Below are 27,321 nucleotides of genomic sequence, written 5' to 3'. Positions count from 1 at the left end.
TGTTGCGAAGAGCAGTTTCATCTTGCAACAATTGCACCAATGGCGCCCTGCCACTGTTCTAATTTGAAGCAAGATTTTCGTAAAATGGCTCATAAGTCTTTTTGTTCCATGCATTTCACACTCAGTGGCACCAGGTATTTATTATGGTAAGGCTATAAAAATCGACTTAATTATATTTTCTTGAATCACACCATCGCTAAAGATAGAATTTAAGAGCTTTGTTGTTATTTAAGTGCCCAAGTCTTTTTAAAGAGCTTTAATTGTTGTTATTATAACGTGCCCAAAATCTGCAAGTGTAACAATCACTTCAACAGAGAAAGCTTTTTTTTCCTTACATCGTTTCCTTGTTTGGTTTTCTTAATGACAGCCTGTGGCCTGTACGTTTCTGCTTTCAACATTGGTAGTCCATTTTTTTACTTCTTTATTACCGGGTTTTCTACTATCTATTAACTTTAAAAATTTCTTCTTATTATAATATTCTGACCATCTGTTAAAGACATTCTCTTTGTCAAATATATCTGAAATAACTACTCCTTTTGATCTTTTGCTCTCTGTATTTAATTTTGAACACCCTATTTACCCCACTCACTTCTTTGATTTTAGAAAGCATAACTTTGGGTATAACTTAAAAAATGAACAACATATTATTATGCCCCCCCCCCCCCCCGAAAACCTCAGCTCATATACAACCGCCATTCCAGCGGTATAGTTAGGAGATTCGAGTTTTGTTTATATGACGTAATATTCAAGATGGCGGTCATTAGGAATGAAAACCATAGTAGGCTTTGATAGAAAAAACGTTTTCTCAAAATGATTTTTGCTCCAAAAGTAATTTACCTACAAAGTTAAAAGTCATAGGCTAAGCTAGACGTACGGTTTAATTTATGCCCTGAACTGGGACGCCCGCGGCGGGTCCTCCGGCCATCTGCGGGTGGGATTTTCCCCATTTTCCCCCAGTTTGACCATGCATTTTTTCCCTCCATTTTTTAAACCTACTTCCATTTCCTTCAAGTTTTGAGCGCCCGCTTCAATCAATTATGGTTAGAAGTCATTTAAAAATGGGTTTGAAAAAAAATATTTTGCAATTTTAGTTAATGTCTTTTAATATTTTCTTCATTTTTTCAAAATATCTATTTTTTCCGACTTTAAATTACATCTTCTCCTTTATTTTTCATCTGGATAAGTTCATGATTTTAAACATGTACGTCCACAGGTGACCTGTACTGAAATAGAGCCCTTTCTTGAAGATAATAAAATAATAAAATTACAATCAGTGTTTTTGTTGGGAATTTTGAGGTGGTTTTTTTTGTTGCTTTTTATCCATGTACTTATTTCCAGAGTCCATAATTAATTTCATAATCGTAATATTACAAATCTTAAGTTATTTGTTCAGTACATATGTGTTGTAGTTTGTACTTGCTAAAAATAAAGGCCAACGGAAGAAAAAATATGAGAGAAGATAGCTTTTGAAATTTGATAAAATTATCCAATATGGCGGATGTTTTCTGGGTTACCATGGTTACCACGCGCTTATAATAATAAATAATTACTTGAATTTATACTTTGATGTCTGACTAATATGATATATTATCATTGTTGCTATACAAAATGTATTTAGTCAAGGGATATGGATTTTAGAAATTTCACCAGCAGATGGCCTTAATCGTGATTACCTCTTTTGATTTTTCTCTTCATAAATAAAAAAAAAATCTTCCTAGAAACACCATTTCTTGACCAACTGTGTCCATTATGAAAGCATTAGTTCTTGTTAAATCCGCTCCGGACTACCCAGCAGCTAGTCTTGTTTTTCACCACGATTTTGGGATTCCCCAACCCATTATAATACACAATCCCTCCTACTATATATCTATGGTTGTCCAACAAAAGTTATCTCCCCTTCAATCTTCACGAAGGCAGCCAAATAGGCTCCGTCGGACGTCGAAACAAAAATCGTAAGGGCCTGTTCAAAGTTGGGTAAAGGTAATGGAAGCAAAAATATACCATTACTAATTTGTAGAACATCATTATTATTCATAATTATAGGTGAAATTTTTCCTGCATTCAAAGTAATGTAAACCTTCCCTGGCCAAAACAAATTCACAAAGGAAGTTTTAAAAATGTTTGACAATGGCAGTTTTTCTAGCAAAATCTGGATAGGTTAATGCTGTCAATATGGCTGCGCCCTGCAGCGAAAGTTGAAAGGTGTCTGCTGTGGAATGAAAAGTCTGTTTATAATCAATAATGTTCAGTATACAAGTTCGAGAACCATACGAAAGTTAACTGCTTGGCACTAGATCTAGTCTATAAAAGCATTACAGTTTTCATGCAATGGCATTTCTACAACCAATCAGGTCAAATGCACTCTCATCGACCCGATCCCTTTGCCTTTTCACGGCGAGCCAAGTCAAGATCAAGCCGGGAACGTACTTGTCTTGTAATACCAGATCTACATTTAGATCTAGATCTAGCCCTGCACATCATGCATCGTATCTGCACACTATGCTAATACCCCAAACAGTCAATGTAAGATCTCTGCACATAAACTCCCACCATTCAGTAGATCTATCCAATGCATCCTGTGGATTTTTTCCTTCTTCCAATTTATCTCTTCACCAAAGTCAAAGACGAGAAAGGGGTTTGAGTTTCAGTTTGAACTTTTTTAGAACCAAGTATTCAAGTTCAGGACTTTTTACTGATAGAAATAGTGGCGGATCTAGAGTAAAAAATTGTGACAGACACGTTGGAAAAAGCAGTCGCCATAGCTTGAATTATGCCAATTACAACACAGACAGACATAGACTACGTAGATTACGTGACAGAACAAAGCAAAGAATTTCATCGAGAGTTTTAAAGTGGAAAAACACACTTTCGTTGAAAAACAGAAGTGCAAAAGAACACTTGTCTGTTCATAGGCGGAGAAGTGAAATTGCTGTTACCAAGCTTCGCAGGAAATTGAATACTGGTGTTAAGGTATTATAATTAAATAATTAAAAGGCCTCTATCTAAAAGAAACCTTTTTTTTTGGATTTATTTAGATCGAAAGGCTTTAAAAAAGTAACACAATTTCTGTGTTCTCCTTTTTCATCCCTTTTCATTCTCTTTCTCTGTCAAATCTGTGCCTTTTTGCTATTATTTCATTGCTGTAATTTGTAATACAAGTTTTCCTCATCTTGTAAGCTTGATATGTACAGTAAACTCAGAGTTGTGTGATACCTGGCCTTGAGGAACTTCCTGTTATATGTTCAGAGTAAGACTTACATTCTTTTGAAAGACTCTTTTAACTCATTTATATTAAATCACTGAACTGTGTTCCATGAGGTTAAAATGGTATTTTGTTGTGCAATACTCAACAATAAGAATGAATTACACCTGATATAAAGAAAAAATTTATAAAAGCATTTTTCGCAGTGTGTCTTTTTGTCTCTCAAATTGTGAGAGATGATGTTTGTTTGTTTTTTTTCTTTTGTGCTGATCGATATGATTTTTATAGGAAGAATACTACGTATCATGACTTGTTCTGCAGGAAAATATTAAAACAATACCTAACTTGCTGACTACTCTGCGGATGGGATCTGCCCCAGTGCTGTCATATCTAGTGGTGAATGAACATTTTGGACTTGCTTTCAGCATATTCGTTGTTGCTGGAATTACTGATCTGGTGAGTTTTCAGCTGCCACGTTTTCTTAATTTCTTTGTTGAATTGTTATTCTTTAGACACTGACAAACATATAAACACTGACCATATACCGGAAAATTTCTGTTTCTTTAACCTGTTTTAGTAAAACTGCTGATATTTTAATAAATTTTCAGAAGGAGGGGGGGGGGGAGTTGGAGGAATGTCTTTTGAAAATTTTACTCTGTGATGTTATTGTTTGTATGTGTCACGACACGGTGGAATCAGGCTCAAAGAGTCAATTTTTGGGCATGTAGAGTTGTATAATCATCTTAAAGGTTGTTCATTTGTCTTGCTTTGGTTTAAAAAATATCCATTCTATCTTGAATAGAAGTGGAGATATTTGTGATTGAAGGAGTGGGTTCACCTGGTTTCAGTGGTAAAATTAGCGAGGAAATGGCTGCCAAAGATGAGTTAAAATTTCTTCCTTAGCTTGAGAGTCCACGGAAACTGAGAGTTTACATTTTTTGTGCCTTTAATTAATGTTTGTCGGTTCTTTACAGGGCATGAAAGATGTTGAGCCAAAAAACAAAAATTTGATAAAAATTCACAAACCTGCGGGAAATGCTAGTTGCTTCACTTTGATTATTTTGACGAGCGCCTGATTTCACCACGCTGCCTCACATATATTTTAAATTGCAGGTTTATATATATAATAGTAGTTTTGAAGACCATCCTGATCTCGGATGTTGCATCAAGATGGTTTACTGAGTGTCCATCAATGCAGCTTGCCTTTGTTATGACTTCAGAAAAATTACAGTTTAAGCAGAGAAATGTGAGAAATCTTGCGAAAAGAAAGTCCATCAGAGAGAAATTACTAGAAATGTTTACATGTTAAAATTGGGTAAAAATTGTATAATGAAGTGGAGATATTTGTGATTCTAGGAGCTATTGTGAAGTGATGTTAGTCTTGTTTTGGAACAGATATACAGTGGAGTCCACTTATAACGAGTCCTGAAATAACGAGAAGTCTGTTATAAAGACACTTTTCTAAAACCCCTTCTTTATCTCTGTAGACTGTAAATAAAATACTGCTATTGCGCAATCAGACAGTCTCGCGAGTCGGTTTATAGTGGAATATTGCTGCTGCTGTGCCAGTTGAGAAAGTTGATGGTGATCCAGCGAAACAAAGAATGGGAGAGCCCACTCGAACCAACAAAGAAGGCCGAAGTGAATGGGTGGGGAGGGTGTGGCATGCGCAGACAAGCAGAACGCATCACGTGATAGGCCAGCCCAGTCTAGATTATCTAGGCCCACCATGCCTCTCACTTCTCTGGTGTGGGGTGGAGAGGTCACAATGCTGTGATAGATGGAGTGAATGTGTGACGTGTGCAAGCGGACACAACGCACCACAGGGTGGGGTGGGGTGGGGGACAACACTGAGGGCGGGTTAGCCAAGAGCCAGAGCCCTTTCTTTCTGATCGCCAAAATCAAGCTGTCAACATCGCTAGCACAAAAAAAAACCAAATTCGATTTTTGATCAAGTAAGACCTAGAGATCATGTGGAACTAAATCATCATCTGGGGAAATACAAAAAGGAATATTTAACAGAATACCAAACTCATAGATTAGGCCTACTTTACTATTTCCTCTGAATTTATTACTGGATCCCTTATAACGAAAATCCTGCTATGACGGACATTTTGCACCGGTCCCCTCCCTCTCGTTATAACAGGATTCCACTGTATTAGAATTTGAACAATCCTCCGCCTTTCCTTGATCAGCAATAAACCCTGATGTCTTGCAGCTGGATGGCTACATCACTCGGAATTTCAAGAATCAGAGAACAGCACTTGGCACAGCTCTCGACCCGCTGGCCGACAAACTCCTCATCAGCTTCCTCACAGTGTCTTTGACCTCGGCTGGTCTGATACCAGGTGAGAGAATTTGTCCCCTGAACATGTTGGTAAGTGAGAGAATTGGTCCTCTGAACATGTTGGTAAGTGAGAGAATTGGTCCTCTGAACTTGTTGTTGGGCTCTCTTTGCTTGATGCCCCATACTTTGTCTCTTAGTCTTATAGCTCTGGTTATCATCCTTATTGCATTTATCACCTTGGATCAGGGTATAGGCCATGGGATAGTCGCTTGATGTCATTCCATGTCTTCCCACTTTTCTGTACATCTATTTCCATGACTCTTCTTCAGGTTCCACGTCTGGTTATCATGTCAGACTTAGATAAATCTTCCCGGGGGAGAGGGGGGGGGGGGGATAAGTGCAAGTGATGATGATTTTCTTTGTTTTGTTAAATATACAAGAAATATAAATTGGTAAACAGTTTTTAGTTTTTATAACTTTAGTAATGCATTTTTGATAGCTGCCAACCGGTTTGCAAAATATTATGTATTTGATAAGTGCTTGAGGGTCTGAGTACGAAAGTTGGATTTCATGTCGAAAATAAGTATTCTCTATTTTCTAATATTGCTTCTTTCAGACTTGCCAATACTGAAGAAAAATTGGGAACTTTCAATGGCGGATTTGAGAATAATTTAATGAGAATGAAGCACAGAAGTCGATTGTAGTTGTGTCCCTTACCATGGTCAGCTATTGAGCATGGATTTATTGAATTGAGAAAAGTGTGTTCAGAATTTTGGAGAGAAGTTACTTGGCCCATGCTCACCATCTTTACCCATGGCGTGGGTATGGTCTTCTTTAGTTTTGAAAAGCTGGCAGCTATGGTGTTGCTGAATTTAGGATTTTTGCTTTCTTTGTTTGACCATGGCCGGTTGAAGCATGTTTTATAAATACAGTTGAAATTGGCCAAGATGGCCACTCATTGTCGAGGAGAAAAGTGATTGTCTTAGACAGGTGGACGTCTGATAGTGTCATTATACGGTAGTATGTTTGGCACTGTGGTGAAATCGGGCATGCATCGAAATAATGAAATCAGAAAAACAAGCATTCCCCCCCCCCTGTTGGGCTATTTTTATGGAATTTTTTTTTTTGGGGGGGGGGGGGGGGATGGATCTAAGTAAATTTCAGTTTCTAAGGACTCTACAGCTTTGGAAGCTACAAAAATTTCCTGGCCATTTTCTCACTATCTCACTAATTTTATCCCTGACACCAGGCAACCCCCACCGCAATCAGTCGCAAATATCTGAACTTCCATTCAACATAAGTAGATATTTTAAAATCAAAAGCAAGACAAATGAACAACATTTAAGATGACACCAATAAATCTGCATGCCCGAAAATGGCTGAGCGCCTGATTCTACTGTATCATGACATATATGTTTGAAAAAACTCAAGGGGGAAGTGATCTTTTTTACAGATGATTGTTACATGTGTTTTCATTCCTCCTCAGTTCCTCTTACGGTTCTCATCTTGGGCAGAGATGCTGGGCTCATTGCTGGCTCGTTTTACGTCCGTTACACCTCCCTGGCTCCACCAGTAAGACTTTTAAGATGAATTCAGTTTGATATCTTCTTTTCTATTCTGATCACAATTTATGGTTGTTAATGTTTTATTCTGCGGTTGACACAATTTAAAGATAATGTAGGAGGCAGGCTGAGTTGGTCTTGCATGTCAGGGCCAGCTAGGACTGTGAGAGATACTTTTTCATTATAGACGGATGAAGAGGTTCCTTAAAGCACTGACCTCACGTACGATTTTAGCTTATGTCTTTTGCATGCAAAACAAAAAGCCTTATCATAGCTGCTCAGAGCCTTTGTTTCATAGTCATATTGTTTCATCCAAACTAGGCGTGTGCTCACATGACCTTATGCAGTTGCGAGGGTCCGTAGAACACTTACCCCCCAAAAAAAAATCAAAACTATTGTTTTTCTCTGTCCATTCCTCTCCTCACTCCAAGACTACTTCTTGTCCCTTTCTTTTGTCCGTTTCCTGCAAGATCTTTTTTGCTGAAGTGTTTTAAAGGATAAAATGACTTCTGAAAGGTGAAACAGATGTTCTTTCTTTTGGCTTGTACATAATGTGAGTGACATTCTGTGATGTTGTTTCTATTTGTTTCTCCAGAGAACTTTGTCCAGGTACTTTGACGTGTCACATGTCACAGCCAAGCTCTACCCTTCTCTGATCAGCAAGGTATGCTTGGTTTGTTGATTTGCCAGACCTAACAGTGAAGGGAATAAAACCAATCTTCTCTTAAATCAAAAAGTTTTCATACTTGTATGAAAGCATTTTTCCTTTTACAATGATAAATGAAATTGTCGAGTTATGATTTCTGTCATTTTACTTGCTATAAAGTTTGAGTGAGAGCCAGTCAATATGAATTTCACATTCAAGATTCTTGTAAGTTTTGTAATAGAACATCCACTTATTATGTGTCTTTCCAGGTGTCATAAATCTGTCAAGTGAAATCATTTCACATTTTTGTTTGCTATTGTGTAACGATTGAGATCATCTGTGGAGTGTTAGCGGTATCCATCCACCTTGTGAAAATTAATTTATATTTCAGGTTTTTTTTTTCAAGTTGTCTACATGTGATTGTTGCCAGCCATTTATTTTTTCTCATTGTCATGTGCTCATTGACGTCTAATGTTTCAGGTGAACACGGCATTCCAGTTGTCCTATGTGGCATGCACTTTAGCTTCACCAGTCTTTGACTTTGTCGGACACCCTTGGCTACAGGCTCTAATGTAAGTTTATTTTGTCAGAGTTCAAAAGAAGCTTCCTTTTTTCCCCTTGTGGGCTCCATCTGAGCCTTTATTTCTCAGTCATGAAAGGTGTCAATATCCGTTCTCTCCAGGGCTCATGACTTGTCCCTCTCTTCCCACTTCCCCTCACACAAATGCTCTGTCATTTGTTCACATTGCTGCTTATCTTTGTCCACTTTCCTCCTACATCCCTTCCTCCAGTCATCCACAATGAAACTCACCAGTCGTACATTTGCATTCGGCAGTTCACATACTTTTCTTTTTTATTAATCAGTGTATGTTTTGATCACTTTGGCTCAGTTACAGAGAGAAGTCAGGTCAAAATAGCAAGTTGTCCTTGCCAATCTTCTTAGGCCCCCTACACATATATATACGTTCCAAACTGCCGGTTCGGAATGGAAAGGCAAACCTGGTGGCAGAACTTCATAATATGTGGACGAAAAACTGCTAGAAAACTGTTAAACTGGGAGGCTGAACCGGCGATTTCAAGGTGTGGATTTTCTGACAACAGTTCAGGGCGTTCTGTCGACGACAGCCTTTGTGTGACGTCACAGGCTTAGCCGGCTTATCTTGTCACTGCCAATATCTTCAAAATGATTTACCATCCATAAAATCTGATTACATTTTTTAAACGAGCGACACATTTTTAAGGCAAGGTCAGAGCAGAATTTGTGTTGTTTCAATAATGAAAGAGATAACAAAATTCTTCCCCATGAGCAGCACATAAACTGCAGCAAATTGTCATTGTCAGTACACTCGCTGCAGGTAAACCATGCGTGATGTGGATGATGCACCTGCCCGTCGAATGACGGTTTTGCGTGGACGTTCAAAGGTCGGTTTCTACTCAGGTTTAAACCGCCCGGTTTGAATGTACATGTGTAGGGCCCCTTAGTGCTTCCAGTTTTCTTTGCAAACGAGAGCAATATATGTGAGGCGTGCTGACAAAATGAGTTACTTCTCGCAATCCACAAAATGGAAATATTGGCTAAAAATCGACACAGGGGTCAAATTTGTAGAACTTTTACTAATGCCATATTCTATAACTATAACATGCCTTTTATTATTCCATACTAATGAATTATAAAAACTTCACGTATAAGCGTGATAGGTCTATATCTTCTTCAATAAGTCTTGATCCGAGAAGTAACTCATTTTGTCAGCACGCTTCACATATATTCATGTAGGAAACTGAAAAATTGGTGAACTATTCTTCCCTTTGAGTGTCACAGGGTCCTATAAAGTACTGTAATCTGTTCCTGTACACTCTGACTTTGGGAGAGCTCATGAGTGTCTTTTATGCCTTGCTTGTGTCCTCGGGAACCGGCTGATGGAAAAAATAAAGACTTACTTCCCTTAGATGATGCTTCGTAATTTTGTAATGACCTTTCTTACTTTTATCTTTTTTCATGGCATTTGCAACATACTTGGTATATAAAAAAAAGGACTGATTTAAAGGACAATAATGTAATCATATTTGGACCAATTTCATCAACAAATCTTTAAGGGACGCTAGGTACTCCTGAAGTGAAAATTTTTGTTTGGGCTCTAAATTAAGTATACTGGGATTCCCAATAACCAATATGGGTCAAGAAACAGAAACACACTATCCCTGTATGATTTCACGGTCCATTTTTTACATTCTTTAGTTGCAAAAGGTTCGACAGACCAATTCTGAAAAGATTGAATTTATACAGCCTTGATATTTTCACACAGTGTTTCTGTACATCCAAGCTGCAACGTACTAAAGATTTACATTCCTAAGTCTCCTACTTTTCTTGTAACTGAACTGCCCTTTTAGTGTTATATACGATACTCGGACAAAAAGTTGATCACAAATCAGAGTGATACTGTCAATCTTTTTTACACTGACAGAAAACTTATTACAATATCACAATAATCTTTTAGTATGTTGCAAACATATTATCTAGAAACAGTCATGCAAAGTGGGATTGAGCTGTGACATGTACTTTCAGAAATATCTCTGCATAGGTGACCCACCCCCCTAAGTTGTTGTTGTTGTTGTTGTTATCGATCCAGCAACAGCTGGGCTGTCGCCCTTCTGTCCAATGCCATGTAGTGATAAGTGCAGGTTTGCTGCAGTTGCTGTAAAGTTCCGTAGAGTGTGTACCCCCTTAAGAAAATCATAGTTTTTGAGAAAACTAAAAAAAACCCCCCAGAATTCATACTGATCTATTTCAGCACAATGTTAAAAAACATGGCATATGTGAGCACTTTATAGATGTTTTAGATACTTGAAAATATTTCCAGTCGATAAAGCAGATGTTGCACTACTAAAATTGTCCAAAATGGAAAATCGGTTTTGGATACCAAAATCGACTTTTAGTTTTACTTTTTCTGGCTGTTGGCTACTGCCATGGAATACCTTAAACAAATAAATGTCAATGAGGGAAACGTCACATTTACCGGTATAAAGAAAATCAACAGACATTTAAAAAATAAAATCAAACTTTAAAAATTTCAACCAAAATTGAGTAAAACCTAAAACTTTGCAACTTCTTAAAAATCAGCCTCTTTGCAAATAAGAGCATTATATGTGAGGCGACCTGACAAAATGAGTTACTTAACTCACAATCCACAAAATGGAGATATTGGCTAAAAATTAAAAAAATTGACAGTGAAATCATATTGGGATGTTCTATTTCAAATTATCACTATCATTGGAGAATAAATTTATGTATAAAACCGATATTGCCAAATAAACTTTGGGAAGGTGGTGGCTATTTAAATTGTACGCTCCTGGTGTTGACCTCTTCTCCCCATACAAGCTCTAACATGAGGATGGAAGTTTTGAATAACCGTGGTGCATGTTTTTGTGTCGATTCTTTGGACTTCCTGTTCAACTTTGACCATTAATTGTTAAATTGTTTGTTGGTTATTTCTTTAGACCATCTATCAAAAAGCCCAAAAGGAAATACTTGAAGGGGTTCAAGTTTGGGGGCATTTATGGTGACCTTTCACTTGTAAGCTTTTGACATATAAGGCATACCCCAAACATTTCTTGCGACTATAGAAGTGCTGCTCTTGACGTGTGGGGTGTGGTCCTATCCCAGTGGATCCAGGCCTCCTCAACAACAATACACCTTCTTCCCAAACTTCCCTGAGACTTTTTCAGTAGTGTCAGCGCAGCAAGATAGGCTACCCATCAGCTCTGACTGTTGTTGTCTTACCATACTAGTCCTGAGACCAGAACGCCCTGTAGCTGAACTCTTTTGATGAATCAGTAAAGTTTTGCTTTTCACCCAAGTCTGGTTGAATTTTTCAACACTTAATATTTCTTGAACATGTTGATTAATATTCTTTATGTTTACAAGCTGGAGGTCCCCCTGATTGAATTTCATTTGTATTGCTTTCGGGGCTCTTTTTTCCAGGCATCCTTTATTAGCTAGTTTGAAGTCTTCATTCTTCATAAACTAATTGTTTAATGTTGTGAGAGCAGAAATCTGTCTTGCCTTGGTGGCCTAGTGGTAAGGCTCTTGTACTCACAGCTGTAAGGTCGTGGGTTCGAATCCCGTCAGGGGCCTGACGTTGTGTCCTTGGGAAAGGCACTTTACAGGAATTTTCCTCACTTCACCCAGGTGGGAATGGGTACCCGGCTATAGACAGCGAAAGATCTTGTCAGTTTGTTAGTCTTTGAGCATTTAATTAAGCAGCTGCTTGCACTGTATGCTACCCGGGAAGCTGAGAATGTTTCTGAGTGTTCTATGGTGTGCTGGGATAATGATATAGTGTAAAGCACATAGAACTTGCTGTCGAGCGGTGGTATGCGCTATGCAAATGCTATTTATTTATTTATTATTATTTATCATTAGTATTCTTTGAAATCTTGCATGCAGTTGCTGTTGCCATGTACAAGTTCTGTCCCATATACTCACGTTGTCAGTACCAGTATCATGGACTAGGGTGGACCTGATCAGTTCCTTGTTACATTTCAGGTACACTACAGCCACCACAACCTTCCTCTCTGGGGCTGACTATGTCCTGACCTGGAGGAAGAGGTTAAAGATCATCAAAAACAATTAGTGAAGATTCTATGCAAAAGTGTGGACTCCACTGGTCCCTGAGGACCACCGTTATGCTCTTTATACTTTGTTGCAAAGTATAAAGAAAACTGTAAGGCTAAGTATTGTTGCCCTGTTCATGTTCTTGAGAGCACGAGACGTGTGAGCTTGAATAGATCCGCAAACAGTGTGACGTGTGATTCTTACTGTGAGTCCCCTGAAAATTTGAGCTGTTTTCTTCTACTGTGTGACTCCTCTATGATGTGTAAGTTAGCCTTGCCTATTGCAAGGATGCTTTTTTGTGCAAAATGGCACACCCAGGATGTATGATTTTGGCTAAGAATAAAGGTCGAAATTTGTAGATCACCAAGAAAACCTTATTTTTTAAATCTGTAACTGTCTACACATCTTGAGTGATCCCCCAACCAAAGCTGTAAATATTGTTATTCTTTTGTAATTGTGTTTTCCTTAATCTTAAGGTCTAACGTGTGTTGATATAGAGAAAAACTGATGGAGAATTGACCAAAACTGCCTTCAAGTTTTTATTTGGAGTATATGAAGTTTGTACAATGTGAGTTGGGATAAGAATTCGGTGATCGTTGGATTGAGTCTTCCATTCATGACGGGCAGTCTGTTTTTGAAAATATTTGAACAATTTTGCAACAAATTATGACACATCTATTTGTCTGGTTTTGAGAAAATTGAAGAATTTCTATTCTTCACCCATTTACTTAATCATCTTGAGCAACTTTGTTTTTATAGTATACATGATGTAAGGCTTAGTTGATATTTATTGTATGGGGAAATCTATGTTGGATGCTCATCCTTAATTTTGATGAGATCTCCACATATTTTTGACAAACCGCGACATTTCGACATTACAATAACAAGGAAAGGAAAGAATGGCTAACAAACTTTGGTCGACTACAAGTGAAATCTTGCGACTCACAGAAAGAGCTTGACAGGCACGGAGAGGATATGTTTTGGTTTGTAAAAAAAGGTCTACCATACCTCTTTTGTTGCATTTTGTTAAAAAAGGTATCACTTTCTGCAATTTTTTCAAGAGGAAAACCACTCTTTGTAAAAAATATAATTGACTATGGAACAGGCTTCACCATTTTAGATACGACAGTTATAATTTTGACCAAAAACTGTTCATCTTTACTTCCAAGTAGCAGACTGATTGTAGATTGGCAGAAAAGGATTTGGAATAGACCTTATAAGTTACGAAACATTTGTTTTCCATTCTTCTTTGTGTATAATTAAGTCACAGCCGGGTATACTAGATTCTAGTCGTGATCAAAGTATTTTTGTTGCATTTAAGTGAATCTTGCATCCATAGAATTAATCATGTTCAACTTTCTATTTCGCTGAGACTGAGCTTTCAGTAGAAACAAGGTCAGACAACATGAGCATTTTTGGGTTGACAATTCAGATCTGTTGAGTACTCTACCCAATATCTGTCCTTCCTTTCATCACACTTTATACTTCTTACTGTAAAATTCACGTTTTTTTCGATCACTGATTTTCAGTAGTTGTTTTATTTTTGCTTTTGCTGCGCATTTGAGTGTAAGTTTGTCCTGACTTGTTTATGTTTTTGATAAGGGAAGGTTTGCAGCCGTTGATTCCTTCTTAATCTTAATGTACTGGAGTGTGAAAACGACTCTAATTTTTTCCCCCCTTTCAGTTTTGTAAGGATTTTTTTTTCAGAAAATCTCTTAATTTTGGTCTGTAAGTGATTTGTAGGTGTGGTTATACTGTTGGAACTTTCAACTTTGGCTGTGACTCAGAAAGGTTAACCTGCTTCTTGCACTAACAATTTAGTTTTGTTTTGTGATGAAATGAAAAGACATTTAAATGTATCTGAATCACAGTGATATTGATTAAATGTTTCCTTTATTTTCTTGTCAGTTGTGAACAAGGCTCGAGATGAGGGGCACTAATAATTGTCATGATTTTATTTTCAGTCTTTGCTAATGTTACGCCTGTTTGACTTTATGAAATTATGCTTGTCCTTTGAGATCTCCGTCAAGAGAGTATTCAACATGGTTTTCTCTGTAAGAAACAAGTCTATATATATCTTGCTCGCTCTGTGTCCGCCGTGACCTTTACCCTCCTTGCCATGGTCCCCTGAGCCCTCAGGACACCAACACCGGAGTTCTGTTGCGTTGACCGCTAGGTTTAAACCACTACATCAACTACATGTGTTTGGTGCTTACAACGGTCAAGTTAGGGCTCACTCAGGTCTACAGGGTTAAAGCAGATATCTCAAGTACAGTCAGGCACAGAATACCACGGATGCCGTAGCTTGTACAGTTTGCCATTCACTGACCGATATCTCTTTAACTTTTTGCTGAATTATGGATGTGTCGAACACCTTTGTCAATCCGGAACGTGTTTGAATTATCCATGCCCAACTGTATTCCACGTTCAAATAGAACATTTTAATTAGGGCTACGAATTGGTCAGCTTTTTGTTGAGGAGAGAGGTGCTTTGGTGTGGTTTTCATGTTGCAAATAAAAGTTGTTAATGTTAACTAAATTTTTCTAATTTGTCTGTGATGTCCTTTTGAAACTATCAGTACTCTCACTGATCTTAGTTTATTGTACATGTATGATATTCTTGTTTAGCTCTGGTGAAGGAATGTTTCACTTTCAGAGTCATAGTGCAATTTTTGTGACTTTTTGACTGTGGAAAAGGGAAATTATTGCACAGGTCATTCTTTTCTTCATTGGGACATTAGGTTACTAGATGAAATCTCCATGAAAAGAGTGGCTGTGGATGTTTGATTAGCCAGCAGTTTGTGATCCAAATAAATGTCTTACTCTTGTGTGCTTGTGGGCACTAACCTGGCTGTCAGCATGGACTGGTCCTTTTGCCTGACTGCAGAGTGTCAGTTCATGCTGTGGCCGGCTCGGCAATTTTTATTATTGTTCCAGTCGACAGCCGTGAATCGATCAGCCAGTATATTTACTACAATCTTTTATCTTTTATCCGAGGCTATCTTGGACTAGCTAAAGCCGATAAGCAGACACCCCCCTCCCCCACCCACCCATTTACCCTCACGTGGTCTGTGTTAAACAAGGATGTGTTGTATATTTGACAGAGATTGACTGTAGTTTACATGGTTAGCCATACTCTCACTCACTGTGTGTGAAAATTGTGCCTTAAAGTTAAAGTCTGTTCATGTGACTATGACGTCAGTAGATGAGTGTTCTTGTTGAATGATTACACTGTAGGCAGATGTCATCTCGTCTCTTCTGCTGATCTGTTTGTCAACTCTCATCATGTAATGATTTGAGGGAGTATTTTTTCCTCTTCTTTTTTGTATCATGTTTGTCACTCTTATGACCTGCTATTTTTGGGGTGCCTTGATAGTCGAAGCAGACTTTGTGCTGTTGAAGCTAGAGAGGTGGGCAGAGTAAGCCTGATTCCCTGTACTGTAAGGACTTCTCTGTTGATATCCACCCCTTGGCGCTCATACACTTTATAGCACTTATGCAGTTGCGAGCACCGAAAAAACTCTACTAAACTAGACTGCATGAAATGTTTTAAATAAATAAATGTAGAAATAAATAAGTCTTGCAATACTTGTTTGCAATGTTTTTTTTCTTGTCCTCTCTGGAAATTTGAGGGTTCCTCTGATGTTTCGGTCCAGGACTGTATCATTCTTCTTACTTAGATTTACAAATGGAGTAGGACCAACCTGAGCTAAGAGGGATACATGATACATTGTAGTATTTGTAGAACGTCGTAACAAGAAAGACTGAGATATTCGATAAGAATTTTCCCACACGTGAATCGAACTCAAGTCTTTTGCGTGTGATGGTGCTGCATCTAACTGCTTCACCACAGACACTGGTACATGTACTTTCATATTCTATGAACGGGACAAACCCAGAGAATTGCATGAAAAATTGAAATTGAAAAAAAAAACCCCAAACATTTTAATGTAGGTGTAGGTGTTGTCTATGATGTCGTCAACACAATCTGGATCATTTAGGAGCGATAGCCAGCCTCCTAACTGCTACATCTTAGATGCCGGTTGTTAGCATACAAATTACATTAAATAAAAAAAGAAAGAAAAAACCCAAACACAAACTGTTCGTTTAGGAACAAAGTGCAGTGAAATCAAGTCTTTGTATACATTTTGTATACATTTATACATTCATCAAGCCTCAAGGTAAGCAGGATCAGCGTAGAGAACCTGTCTCCTTTGTACAGTGGAAACCTGATATGACAGGGGTGGTGGGAGTAGAGAAAATGTCCTGTTATATCCGATCCCTGTTAAATCAGAAATGCAAGGAAAGTAAGCATTTGTGGACTTATCCAGCTGTACTTTTATTCATGGGTAGTTTCCTTTGCCACAAGTACCCACGAACTGGGGTTTTGGCACCAACTTTCTCCTTGCCTCCTTAAACCACATCAGAAGAGCTTGGTCCACAGCATCTGCATCGGGTAGTCTCATCTTCTTTCGATCAGTCTCAACTGTAGTTAAAGTCCAGTCCACTGTGTACAGCAGTACTAATGGGTATGGTACATAAAGGGATAAAATGTTTCACAACAAGGTGGAATCAGGCGCTCGTCAATTTTAGGGCTTGTGGAGTCATTGGTATAATCTTAAAGCTTGTTCGCTTGTCTTGTCTTCGACAAAAAAAGTACCTATCTATCTTGAATAGAAGTCAAGTTATACACGATTGGAGGAGATGGGAGTCGCCTGGTCAGCGAGAAAATGTCCGCCAAAGATTGGGGACTTACAAAGCTTGAGAGTTCTTGGAAACTGAAAAGTTTCAACTTTTTGGCCTTTAATCAAGGTTTCTCAATAAAATCTACAAAGAAATGTCTTTTGAAATGAACATAAAAGATGCTGAGCCAAAAATAAAAAATTTGATAAAAATTGCCAAATTGGGAGAAAAATGCCGTTTTCTTCGATTTCATTATTTTGACGAGCACCTGATTTCACTGCGATGCCTCACAAACACATCACTACATTAAAAAAGATAAAACGTAACACAAATGTGACAGAAACGTTTGTTTATGTATCATTATGTACAATCCTCAATTCAAAAACAACAAGAAGTGTCGGTCGAGTCATGCCAAACTCATTCATTCACTGACAAACAAGGGTCTCCAGGCAGTTGGCCTTCACACTCACAGTCCTGCTCATCAAAAACCTCCAATCACCACAGTCTTTAACATGTATACATACTGACTGGACCTCATATTTTTTGTCTGTACTGAAAAAGCCAAGGTCCAACCTATGCTTCTAGTAGGGGATGTGAAAAATTTAAAAGATCTAAATTCATCTTTCATGAAACTGACTGAGCAAACTTTAACTAGATATACTTTGGCATGAGAGGTGAACTTTTTGCCTCCTGACAAGTGTGTCCCTACATTCTACTCAAAGACCACGTGCCCTGAACACAGGAATACTTTCACTTAGTGTCATATAACACACACAAACGGTCCAGAACCCTTGCACTGACAGCATTTCATGAACTAAGTAACACTTCCATCAGTATCATCTGAAAATCAGTTTTTGAGACATAACCATATCTTTGACACGGCGTAGTGGTAACTGCAAACACGAATTGTTAAGTGGTTTTTTTTTCTGTCCGTAAGAGAGAGGCATTGTACCTATCTTCAACACCATGGGAATATGCAGAGACCAAAGCAATAAAATCTCCCTGCCTCACCTCCTGTAAACTTGGGAAGAATTTTCGTCATTGAAGAGGTCGATGAGTTTTAAAAAAACCAGCAACCCAAAACCCAACAAACTCCCATCCCTAAACAGCAACTACAAAACCCTAAATGTCAGCTCTGTACTTCATAGTATTTGTTTTGGTACAGTTCGTACGCATGTTTCCCCGAGAGATTGATGTCGTACATGAGAGCGATGCTGTCTATCTCCAGATAAAACGGCCCCTCAGCGGCGTCAGCAGTTGTAATGCCGACGCTGTTGATGACGTTCAGGGGCAAGTACTCCTGTTTGTCTTGTATCCTCCCAGAGTGGGTTGTGTAGAATTTTGAGAATGGGATCTGCAGATGAAGAGATAGAAACTTAGTGCTACTCTTTTGAAATAAAGAAAACACAGCATCGTAGATGGAAAGAGAAATACTCAGAGAAAGTCAGCACCTCAATATGGTCTCACTATTTCAAATGGATCAAATTCAAATGACTCGAATATACAGAAACCAGAATTCAAAACTTTTAGAGATGAGCATAAATTATGAACTCCAGCCTCTTAAATTGAGCTAAATAATCTACAACCAAGTTGACAAGAGTGCTAAATCCATCTGCTGAGGAATTTCTACTTCAGCTTCAATATTCTCTTTTTAAATTTAAAGAATAATCAAAACATACTGCCCTATGGTCCAGATGCAAGAAAATATGAACAGAATAGAGGCATCACAATACAGTATAACATAGATAGCTCGAATTCGTCGGGACCAGTCTCGGTAGTTTGAAGGACACCTGAACAGTGTTATGGCATCCGCTGTGTCAGAAAATCAAGGAAAGATACAAAAGATTGCTACTGTAGGGGCAAAACAACGATGAGCAACGCTTTCCAGTTCGATAGGTAATGAGCCTACCGTTACCCAGACAGTTTAATTGCGTGGGTCGGTGTGAGCAGTCTTTTGTCTACACCAATCGAACGGTGCCTTTTCATATTTTCCTAAACATAAACAATTTGATAGGATGAGCATATCGCAACAGTAATCAACAACGCAAAAAGACATAACAATGCAGCCCTTCCCCTCCTCTCCCACCAAGCATGCAGTCCTTTGCGAAGACAGTTGGGTCGATTGGTCGTGTGATGCACAACCCTTACTCTCGCCCACTCCACACAAGCCTTGCTAGGACTAGGGATTAGACAAGCGAGTCGAGCAGGGAGCTAAAAATAGCCCATCTAGCTGCTTCTGGGGAGGAGGAAAAGTGGTATAATTTCACCCACCTAACCTTTTGCCGTAAAAAAAAATAAATTATCATTATCATTTTGTCTCAAGTGCACCTCAAAGGAAATTGACTTTAGACCTCTACAGAGGCGTCATTAGTTCGACTATTATATATTTGTGCTTGAGCTTCGCATAATTTTCTTACCAAGATAAAGAAGAAAAAAAAACCGGGGCCGCAGGCACAGTTTGACGGATGCGTGATTTCAAGTCTTCTGTGTTCAACCTATCAGTGTTATACTGTATAAAGAACTTTGTGCAATAATTCAACAAGTTTTCATGCAGTCAACAATCAACTGACAACATCATGTGCCAATCACTCTGTGAGAATCAGCCCTCAAATGATGACTTTGTCACCCCAATCAGCACCACTGTAATATAACAAAATAAAAACTTCAAAGAGAGAACACCAAAAGCTAATCTTCTACCTTTACAATCTGCCAGTAAGGGCCACCTCTTGTAAAGAGAGGGCACGACCAGCGATTCAGCCAGTTCACATCGTAGTAGAAATCACAGCCAATGACAATCAAATATGGACGGCCATCACCTCGTATCCGTAGCAACATGCAGTTGAAGAGGGACCAATCATACGATGTTTCTCTCCCAAATGATTTCTAGATCAAAAATAAGAACACAATCTGTATATAAAATGTTTTTGATAATGAGCTTACCCCTTATTATAATATAAGGGACTGAAAAATGGGCAAAATTATTTTTACGTAAGAGGGTAAGGCTCTGTTTCACAGAAATAGTAAACAGGCAACAAGATATTCCATCAATGAACTATTCTCTCTCCAATGAACTTTAAACGTGGCCTTAACTAATCTTTAATGCACAGAAATAGCAGAAACTAAGTATATATAGTATACTGGTGTGTAAGTGGAACAAAACCACAGTGGTACGTCTTACATTCTCACAAAACATTCATAAAGTTTCTCCACTTCCTGAATTGAGCTGGAACAGTAACATTAAGTGAGAAGTCACTCAGAAAAACCATACTGAATTTTCTGGATAAAAGAAATCAGAAAGTATGAAAAGGTAATTCTAAGCCTTTATGTTATTGAGGTACCTGGTAAGCGAAATGGTCAAATCCTAAGCCTATCATCTCCTGGGTATAACAATAATAAAGAAGTAAAATATTTTAAAAAAATACTGCGCCGTCTGCTAAAGCTGAACATATATATAGATCTATGTTCTAATCTGAAAATAGCAGTAAACCCAAAGAAAATAAAATGCTCGACTTTTTCTTTCTATTTGAGCAACGTCAAGACCAAGAACTTGGCCAAACCAATAACAATCTAGCAGTGAGAAATGTTTGTTTCAGTGGACTGCACTGTATTCAGAAGAGGTAACTGACTCTTACATAAGGTTTAGGAGCAGAGATATTTGCATAGCCTGCATATTTTGTGACACCATCTTTTGGCACTTCTTTATTCAGAAATCCATGGAAGAGGCCTGTCCTGTTTTTGCTGAAGGTGAAATTTGCTGAACTTTTTCCTTCCTGATTGTCTGAGTCAGCAGTGGCCACCCAGCTGGACACGGAGGAAGGGTCGTTGAACCTTGGGAAATAAAAGATGGTCATCTCATCAAAGTTGTATTTAAATCTATACTTGCTTTTTGAACAAGTACAGCCTGCAGTGAAGTTCCTAGACTAAAAAAGTGAGCAAGTTCGTTTCTTTGGCGTCATGGCTGATTAAATCGGATGTAATTTGAATTGCTATTTCAGTAAAAATATCTCTAAACATTTCAACTCCTTCACTACTAAACTCAATTTCCTATTCGTAATCTACATTTTGAAAATGAACATGTTCATGGTCTTTACTCTCTTGATTTGCCTGTTCTCAAGAATTTTCTAATAAAACATTTTGGAAAAGAACGCCTATTTAAAATTTAAAAAACCCAACTTGCTTAAAATAACTGAATTGTATAAACTTATATAAAAATTTGCCCCCCCCACACGTCATTGCCAGCAAACTGGCAGCCAGAGATGCACACTTCACATGGCACCCACTCAGCAGCCGTGCAGTGGTAGTCCCCTTTTTCTTTCACATCGGACCCTGCCAGCTGGCGATTGTCCAGCCATGCAAAAAGTCTGAAGGTCATCTCAAGTTTGGACGAAGGGAAACAACTCAATTTTCCACTTTCTTCCATGTAGTCATGGCAAAATTATTTCCCTTGAGTTTAGATGGCGATATTTTAAAAACTAACAGTAACAACAGGGGACAGTCCAAACCCTGCTGCACAGCCAGCCACACAATACTGTCAACTTCATGCTTGTCCCAAGTTTGGCGATATAACTGGGTTTCACTGTTGACTAATATCACACTTATACCTTTTGTAGAAGTATATACTAACAATCAAATTTACTACTGACACACCAGTCACAACACATAATCCTGTTTTTGAGCTAGATTTGAAGAGTTATGCTCTGGGACACATCAAAATAACACCCCCATCAAGAAGAACGAGCCAAATGACTGCACAGTTTCCTCCATCCCAACATTAACAACACATAAAGAGCAGACATGACCATTGATGCTCAGTATTACTGTCACATGTCACACTTACCATGAGGTTGCATTTCTATGTTCTTTACTTTTCCCACCCGGCATTCAAGAAGAGCAGTTTGTGAAAGAAGATGCTTAATTTAATCAAACAAGTTACAACGTCCGTTCTTTTTTGAGTCTCAAGAGCAGAAATGCGTGCTTTGGGTGCACTAAATGAGAATTACCATAAATACAAGGATACACCTTAAATTGTAATTCACATGGCACCCACTCAGCAGTCGTGCAGTGGTAATCCCCTTTTTCTTCCACATCTGACCCTGCCAGCTAGCGATTGTCCCGCCATACAAAAAGTCTGAAGGTCATCTCAACAGACAATACAATGGTGGAGTCAGGTACTCGTCAATTTTTGAGCATATGGAGTTACTGATATAATCATAAAGCTTGCCTTTGCTTTTGATTAAAACATAGCCATAGAAGTTGAGTTTTTGAGGATAAAGCACGTGGGGGGTCACCTGAGGCCAGAGGCAAAATTAGTGAGAGAATGACCGTCTCAGTTTGGTAACTAACTTCCAAAGTCTGAGTGTCCTTCGAAACTGAAAGTTCAAACAATTTTTATGCCATTGAACAGCCTTTTCAATAAAATCAATAGGTAAATGTTTTTAAGTGGACATATATATATATATATATATATATATATATATATATATATATATATATATATATGTTAAAAGAAGTGGAGACCCCCCCCCCAAAAAAAAAAAAAAAAAAAAAAAAAACCATAAAAATTGTCCAAAGGGAGGGGAAAAAATGTTGCTTTCTCGGATTTCGTTATTTTGATGAGCGTCAGATTCCACCATGCATGACAGACACCACACTAACAGAAAAATAAGCTAAAAACTCAAGGCACACATAATACTGCAGCTCACAGATTACCTGTATATAACCTCGTAATTGCCATGCTCCAAGCCAAGCATTGGATTGGTGGCATACGCTTCCCTCTGTTCTTTCAAGAACAGCTTTGTCTCAGGGCCCAATCTATACATTGCTTCCTTGAAAGCTTTCCTGAAAGGCATCTTCTTCTCATCACTGTCTGTTCCTTTCTTATTTCTTTCATGAAAGACTGCAGTGCTCCTCCCATAAGTCTTGTTTCGGAGAGGCACGAATGTCTTTGAGTGGTTGACAACTGCCACAAGAGGCACCCTCATGGCTGAGCTTCTGCAGAAAGTGAGAGCCATTGCAGCTGGTGGCTTGATCAGTCTAGGACCTTGAAACACTTTTCTTCATGCTCTGAGGAAGGTACAAACGTGCATATATTTGAAAATATATCTTTGCAGCGAATTCTTCAGCAATATTATTAAGACAATACAAGTTTTCACGAATGCATAATTTGACTTCAACTTCAACACTTTTCATACAGACATTTTTCTCAAGAAAGATCTTACAAGAAGTACTGTTGTGTACCCACGCACAACGGTTTCAGGTGAGGAAATGACTATTCTCACCCTAAGGGAGAATATTAAAACGATTGACCTCTCACCCCAGGTGAGACTTGCCAGCGTTGGCTATTCTCACCCCGAGTGAAAGAAGCAAGACCTGTTTTTCCTAATTTCTCAATACATGTACTGTCTATCGGTGTGGGTGATCAAATTGACAAAAACAAGGAAAAAATGATGTTATGGCACAAAAGTAAACTAATTTGGTCGTCTACAAAGATGCTACAGCTATTTCACTTTTTGAATCAAGCCAAACTACTTTGGTCGCCATTTTGCTTTGCCCGGAAGTTCTTGCTACTCCTTCTCTCTCTCTCTTTCTCCCCCCCTCGCTGCCTGCACACAAAATTGCTCGCTTTCAACACAAGAGCGCTGGAACTTTTGTTTACACTGGTATCACGGTGAACACTCACCCGGTGACAATACCAAAAAAGCTCGCCCTCTACTTGGCGTGATCGACCTGAGCCAATGCAGTAAACGGTGAACACACATCGGGTCGTGGCTCGCATTCTCCTCACGGGCAGTCGTGAGATTTCCCACCCACACTACACTGACCATCTGCATCGCTCAGGGCTCACATGATGGGTTAACATCTACCCCCAAATTGCACCCCTACTCCCCTTCCTCGCCAAGTGGCATGGCCATGGCATTAAGTTTAGAGCCGGGGGAACCAAACTTGCGAGTTTTGTTTCAAATCAGGGCTGAACGGGCAAAGCATTTTCCGTCTTAGACAGGTGAAACCCTCGGAATGGAACGGATTTTTCTTAGACATAGAGAACCCCGCAATGAATGGCGCATTGGTCTGGAGAACCAAATGTGGCCATTCATTACGGTAGTAGGCCCTACATACACAATACTATAAAGCAACTTGCTGCTCACATTGCTACAAGACCTGGAGTCAACCAAACTGAAGGTCAGGTCCGATGACTTTGTTTTATCCACGTTTCAAAGTAATTAGATATTAGAGCCAGCATTTATCAGCTCAATACTTGATGTAAAGAACAGGCCCATGAGTTCTTTACTTGGTATCGGGATGAACATCTTAATTTTTAAGTTCAATTTTTATTTTAGAAGGCTTGGAAGACACCATCAAATTCAACAATCTGTGCCTATATGGCAATGGCATGACCGCCGTGCCCTGAATAGCAAACGTAATAATCACCATAATGTAGGCCTATGGATGGAGAAAATTTATTTTCTCGAAGAGTCGGCCTGTGACAGGAAGAGTGACAAGCAAATAGCTAGAGAATGACAGCTAAATGCCATTGGCCGATATTTATAGTAACAGCCATCTTGTTTGACCTCGCAAGGGGGATGCCCCCCGCATCATCTGATAGTGATTCTAGAAATAGTGATGATTTTGGGTAGCGCGCGGTTTGCACTGGCAGTTTCCAAGCTCCCCTTTTTAACTCTTTCCGGACGTATCGCCGATATATCGGCACGAGTCCACACCCCTTGCGGACGTATCGCCGATATATCGGCACGAGTCCACACCCCTTGCGGACGTATCCCCTATATGACGGCTGTGATAGGGTGCCTCAGTTTTGTTTCGTTCATTTATATTTACTTTTTATTGCTATTGAAAAACTCGGAAAGGATTGAGGAAAAGAAAACATCTAGTTTCACTTTGTCAAAGCGTGGGTTTGGGGAAAAAAGAGAGAATTAGTTCTTACGGTCTTGCATCAACAAAACGATGTAACCAGACTCAGTATAAATTTCATAACTAAAACAAAAATAGTTGCATCACAGGCTACAAACAGCTCAGCCTGATGTCCCTTTTCTCAGCACTCCTTACACTTGTCATCTGCTGTTTCCTCGAACAATACGTCCTCACCACTTTCCTCATCTGCCTCTCTCATGGTCCGTTCCATCTCCACCGCCACATTCTCAATCTCATCCTCATCGCTGTCGCTTCATTTTCTTTTCCTCTGCGCCTCCCTTTCGATCTTCTTCAGCAATGCCAGGTCCTTCTTTTCCTGCCGCTTGCGCTGCAACTCTGCTGCCTTCTCCTGTCTTGCCACTTTCACCATCTCCTTCCGCACTTTCATCATTTCCTGGTTTTCTCTCCTTTGTCTCGCTTTCTCTTCTCTTACGGTCTTCCTTGCCAACTTTTCCTTCTCTTCCTTTTCTCGGGCACAATCCTTGAGCTTGATGGCTTCCCGGTGCTCTGCCCCACTGCGCACATACTGCATTGTTGGTGTTGCTTTTTTCATGCCCTTTTTTTTTCCCTTGCCAGAGAAGTTGGGGAGACTGAGGAGGTCATCCATGGTAAGGGGTGCTCTGGACTCGGTGGCGAGTTTTTGGAGTTTCGAAAGATGATTTCAAATTAGCTTTTTAAATTGTGTAAACCCCTTGTGGTTCTCTGAGGTGTCTCTTGTGAGGGCTTGATGACACCTCAAGAACGCATTCCTTCCTAGGTCGTCCACGACGAAAAGGGCGAAGTTGGGCATTGCCTCCAACTGTTTGAGGGTGAAGGCGTTTTCTTGCTCTGGGGCCGTACTGTGATTGGGACTTGGCGCTGAGGTCTGGACTCCGCTGCTTGATGGTGATGGGGTCGTTGGCTCCCGACTTGGAGGTAGGTTTGAAATTTCCTGAGGTAGAATTTCCAGAAGCGATTCAAGCAGGGAGAGTACATAAGGAACGATATCCAAATCAAGTGCCACGGAGGGGGAACAGACGGGGGGCTGCGATGCAGTAGGTGCCTCAGGGTGGGGCTGAACCGGCCCGGTGGAGACAAAGTCTCGGAACACCTGGCACGGCTGCATTTTTTTGGTGTTGAGGACTCTTTCCGGTGAGAAGGGGAAAATGCCAGCAGCCCTGTAGCTGGACTCTGCGTTGGCAGTGGTTGCGCAGCTTTGCCAAACAGGCTGAAAAACTTTGGCAAATGTGTCGAGGCCGAGGGCATCTCCTGTCTCGGCAATGTGGCGCTGCCTGATGACCACGCCGACTTGACTAATCCGAAAAATGCCTGGTCCAGAGGTTGGACCAGATTGGAGGCGTGCGGCAGGAGGAGGCAATATAGAATTACCTCATTCTCCTCACAAATCTTTGAGGTTTCCACAAGCGATTTGTGGCTTACGTGGCCATCGGCCAGCAACAGTAGAGGCTTCTTGATGGGTTTTGTTACTGGGATGACGGAGTCCCTCAGCCAGGTGAAGAAAATGTCTGAGGTGATCCAGCCGTTGTCGGATACCTGCAGGAGTAGTTAAGCTATGTATTACACCAGAACATCAACTTGTGAAAGAACATTTTTAAGTTTGTAAGTTTAATTTATTTGTCTATATTATGGAGGCTGTAGGACACAGCCTTTTATGGCATTTGTATACTTTTTAAGAGTATTTAAAAAAAACGTATAACACTTCACTATCCAAAAATGTAAAAATTAAGGCCTCACTGGACAGCTGAAACAATTCATTATCTTAAATTCTAGAAAAGCGTAGATGTAGTGGGTGGTTGGCGGATGCTCTGGTGTGGTTTGCTCCATCTTTCATATCAAACATCTATCATCCTTTTCTCTCCTACTTCTTTTTTATGTTCGTTACTCTCTAGTAACGCTTCTAATCTTCGGCACTTACATCATGACCTATTTTGTGTTGTAAATGATGTAATACTCTTACCGGGTACTAAACTAACAACAAAACTAACTAAAAAAGCGTCACTGGACAACTTACTAATTTTCTGACCTGCAGCAAAGACTCAGGGAAACCTTCCAGCAGGTTCTTTCCGGGTATCCTTATGTAAGGATCGGATAGATCAGCAGTGGAGGCAGGTAGAACCTCGCAGCGTTCAGGCTCGCCAACACTGTGACCTGTTTATTTGTATTCGCTGACACTGTGTATACTGGGGGCCCCAGTGGCTGAGTGAGTAGTGAGTTTAGACTCAAGTAATGTCAAGCAAGTGTCGGTGACACGGGGATCAGATGGGTGGTCACTGGAGTGTGTCCTTGAGCAAGACACGAAAACCCTAGCTCAAATTAAAGGGCGCTGCACAGTGGCGACCGACAGTGGCATTGTTTGTAAACTGTTCTGTATTTGTGTAATAGTGTGTATTTATGTATTTATGCA

At 39.5% G+C, this 27,321-nt stretch overlaps 2 protein-coding genes across 3 annotated transcripts in view; one reads left to right on the top strand and one right to left on the bottom strand.

The window, feature by feature from the left end:
• Positions 1 to 2,073: 2,073 nt before the first annotated feature.
• Positions 2,074 to 14,845, top strand: LOC101852428 (probable cardiolipin synthase (CMP-forming)). Its single transcript, XM_005105601.3, has 7 exons — positions 2,074 to 2,970; positions 3,524 to 3,658; positions 5,421 to 5,550; positions 6,976 to 7,061; positions 7,647 to 7,715; positions 8,178 to 8,269; positions 12,241 to 14,845. Exons 1-7 carry the CDS (start codon positions 2,329 to 2,331, stop codon positions 12,326 to 12,328), a joined length of 1,242 nt encoding a protein of 413 aa, XP_005105658.1. The 5' UTR covers positions 2,074 to 2,328; the 3' UTR covers positions 12,329 to 14,845.
• Positions 14,846 to 17,325: 2,480 nt separating this feature from the next.
• Positions 17,326 to 27,321, bottom strand: part of LOC101852038 (complex I intermediate-associated protein 30, mitochondrial) — a 12,763-nt gene continuing 2,767 nt past the window's right edge. The window contains exons 1-5 of one of the 2 annotated variants that reach the window (XM_035971678.1): positions 26,286 to 26,440; positions 22,701 to 23,054; positions 20,624 to 20,819; positions 19,689 to 19,874; positions 17,326 to 18,345 (exon numbers count right to left, since the gene is read on the bottom strand). In XM_035971678.1, the coding sequence (XP_035827571.1) occupies positions 18,121 to 18,345; positions 19,689 to 19,874; positions 20,624 to 20,819; positions 22,701 to 23,002 (909 nt within the window). In that variant the 5' untranslated portion in view covers positions 23,003 to 23,054; positions 26,286 to 26,440 and the 3' untranslated portion in view covers positions 17,326 to 18,120. Of the gene's footprint in view, positions 18,346 to 19,688; positions 19,875 to 20,623; positions 20,820 to 22,700; positions 23,055 to 26,285; positions 26,441 to 27,321 lie in introns of those variants that run through there. The other variant, XM_005105599.3, reaches the window with a different exon arrangement.

Source organism: Aplysia californica, unplaced genomic scaffold (assembly GCF_000002075.1).
Source record: "Aplysia californica isolate F4 #8 unplaced genomic scaffold, AplCal3.0 scaffold00480, whole genome shotgun sequence".
Lineage (NCBI taxonomy): Eukaryota > Metazoa > Mollusca > Gastropoda > Aplysiida > Aplysiidae > Aplysia > Aplysia californica.
This window is presented reverse-complemented; position numbering and strand designations above follow the sequence as displayed.

Bases quoted from the DNA above. Each gene is read 5' to 3' on its own strand.
- LOC101852428 (XM_005105601.3), top strand. From the start codon at position 2,329: ATGGCATTTCTACAACCAATCAGGTCAAATGCACTCTCATCGACCCGA. The intron at 5,551-6,975 runs GTGAGAGAATTT...ATTCCTCCTCAG, and splicing joins CTCGGCTGGTCTGATACCAG to TTCCTCTTACGGTTCTCATC. The intron at 7,062-7,646 runs GTAAGACTTTTA...TTGTTTCTCCAG, and splicing joins ACACCTCCCTGGCTCCACCA to AGAACTTTGTCCAGGTACTT.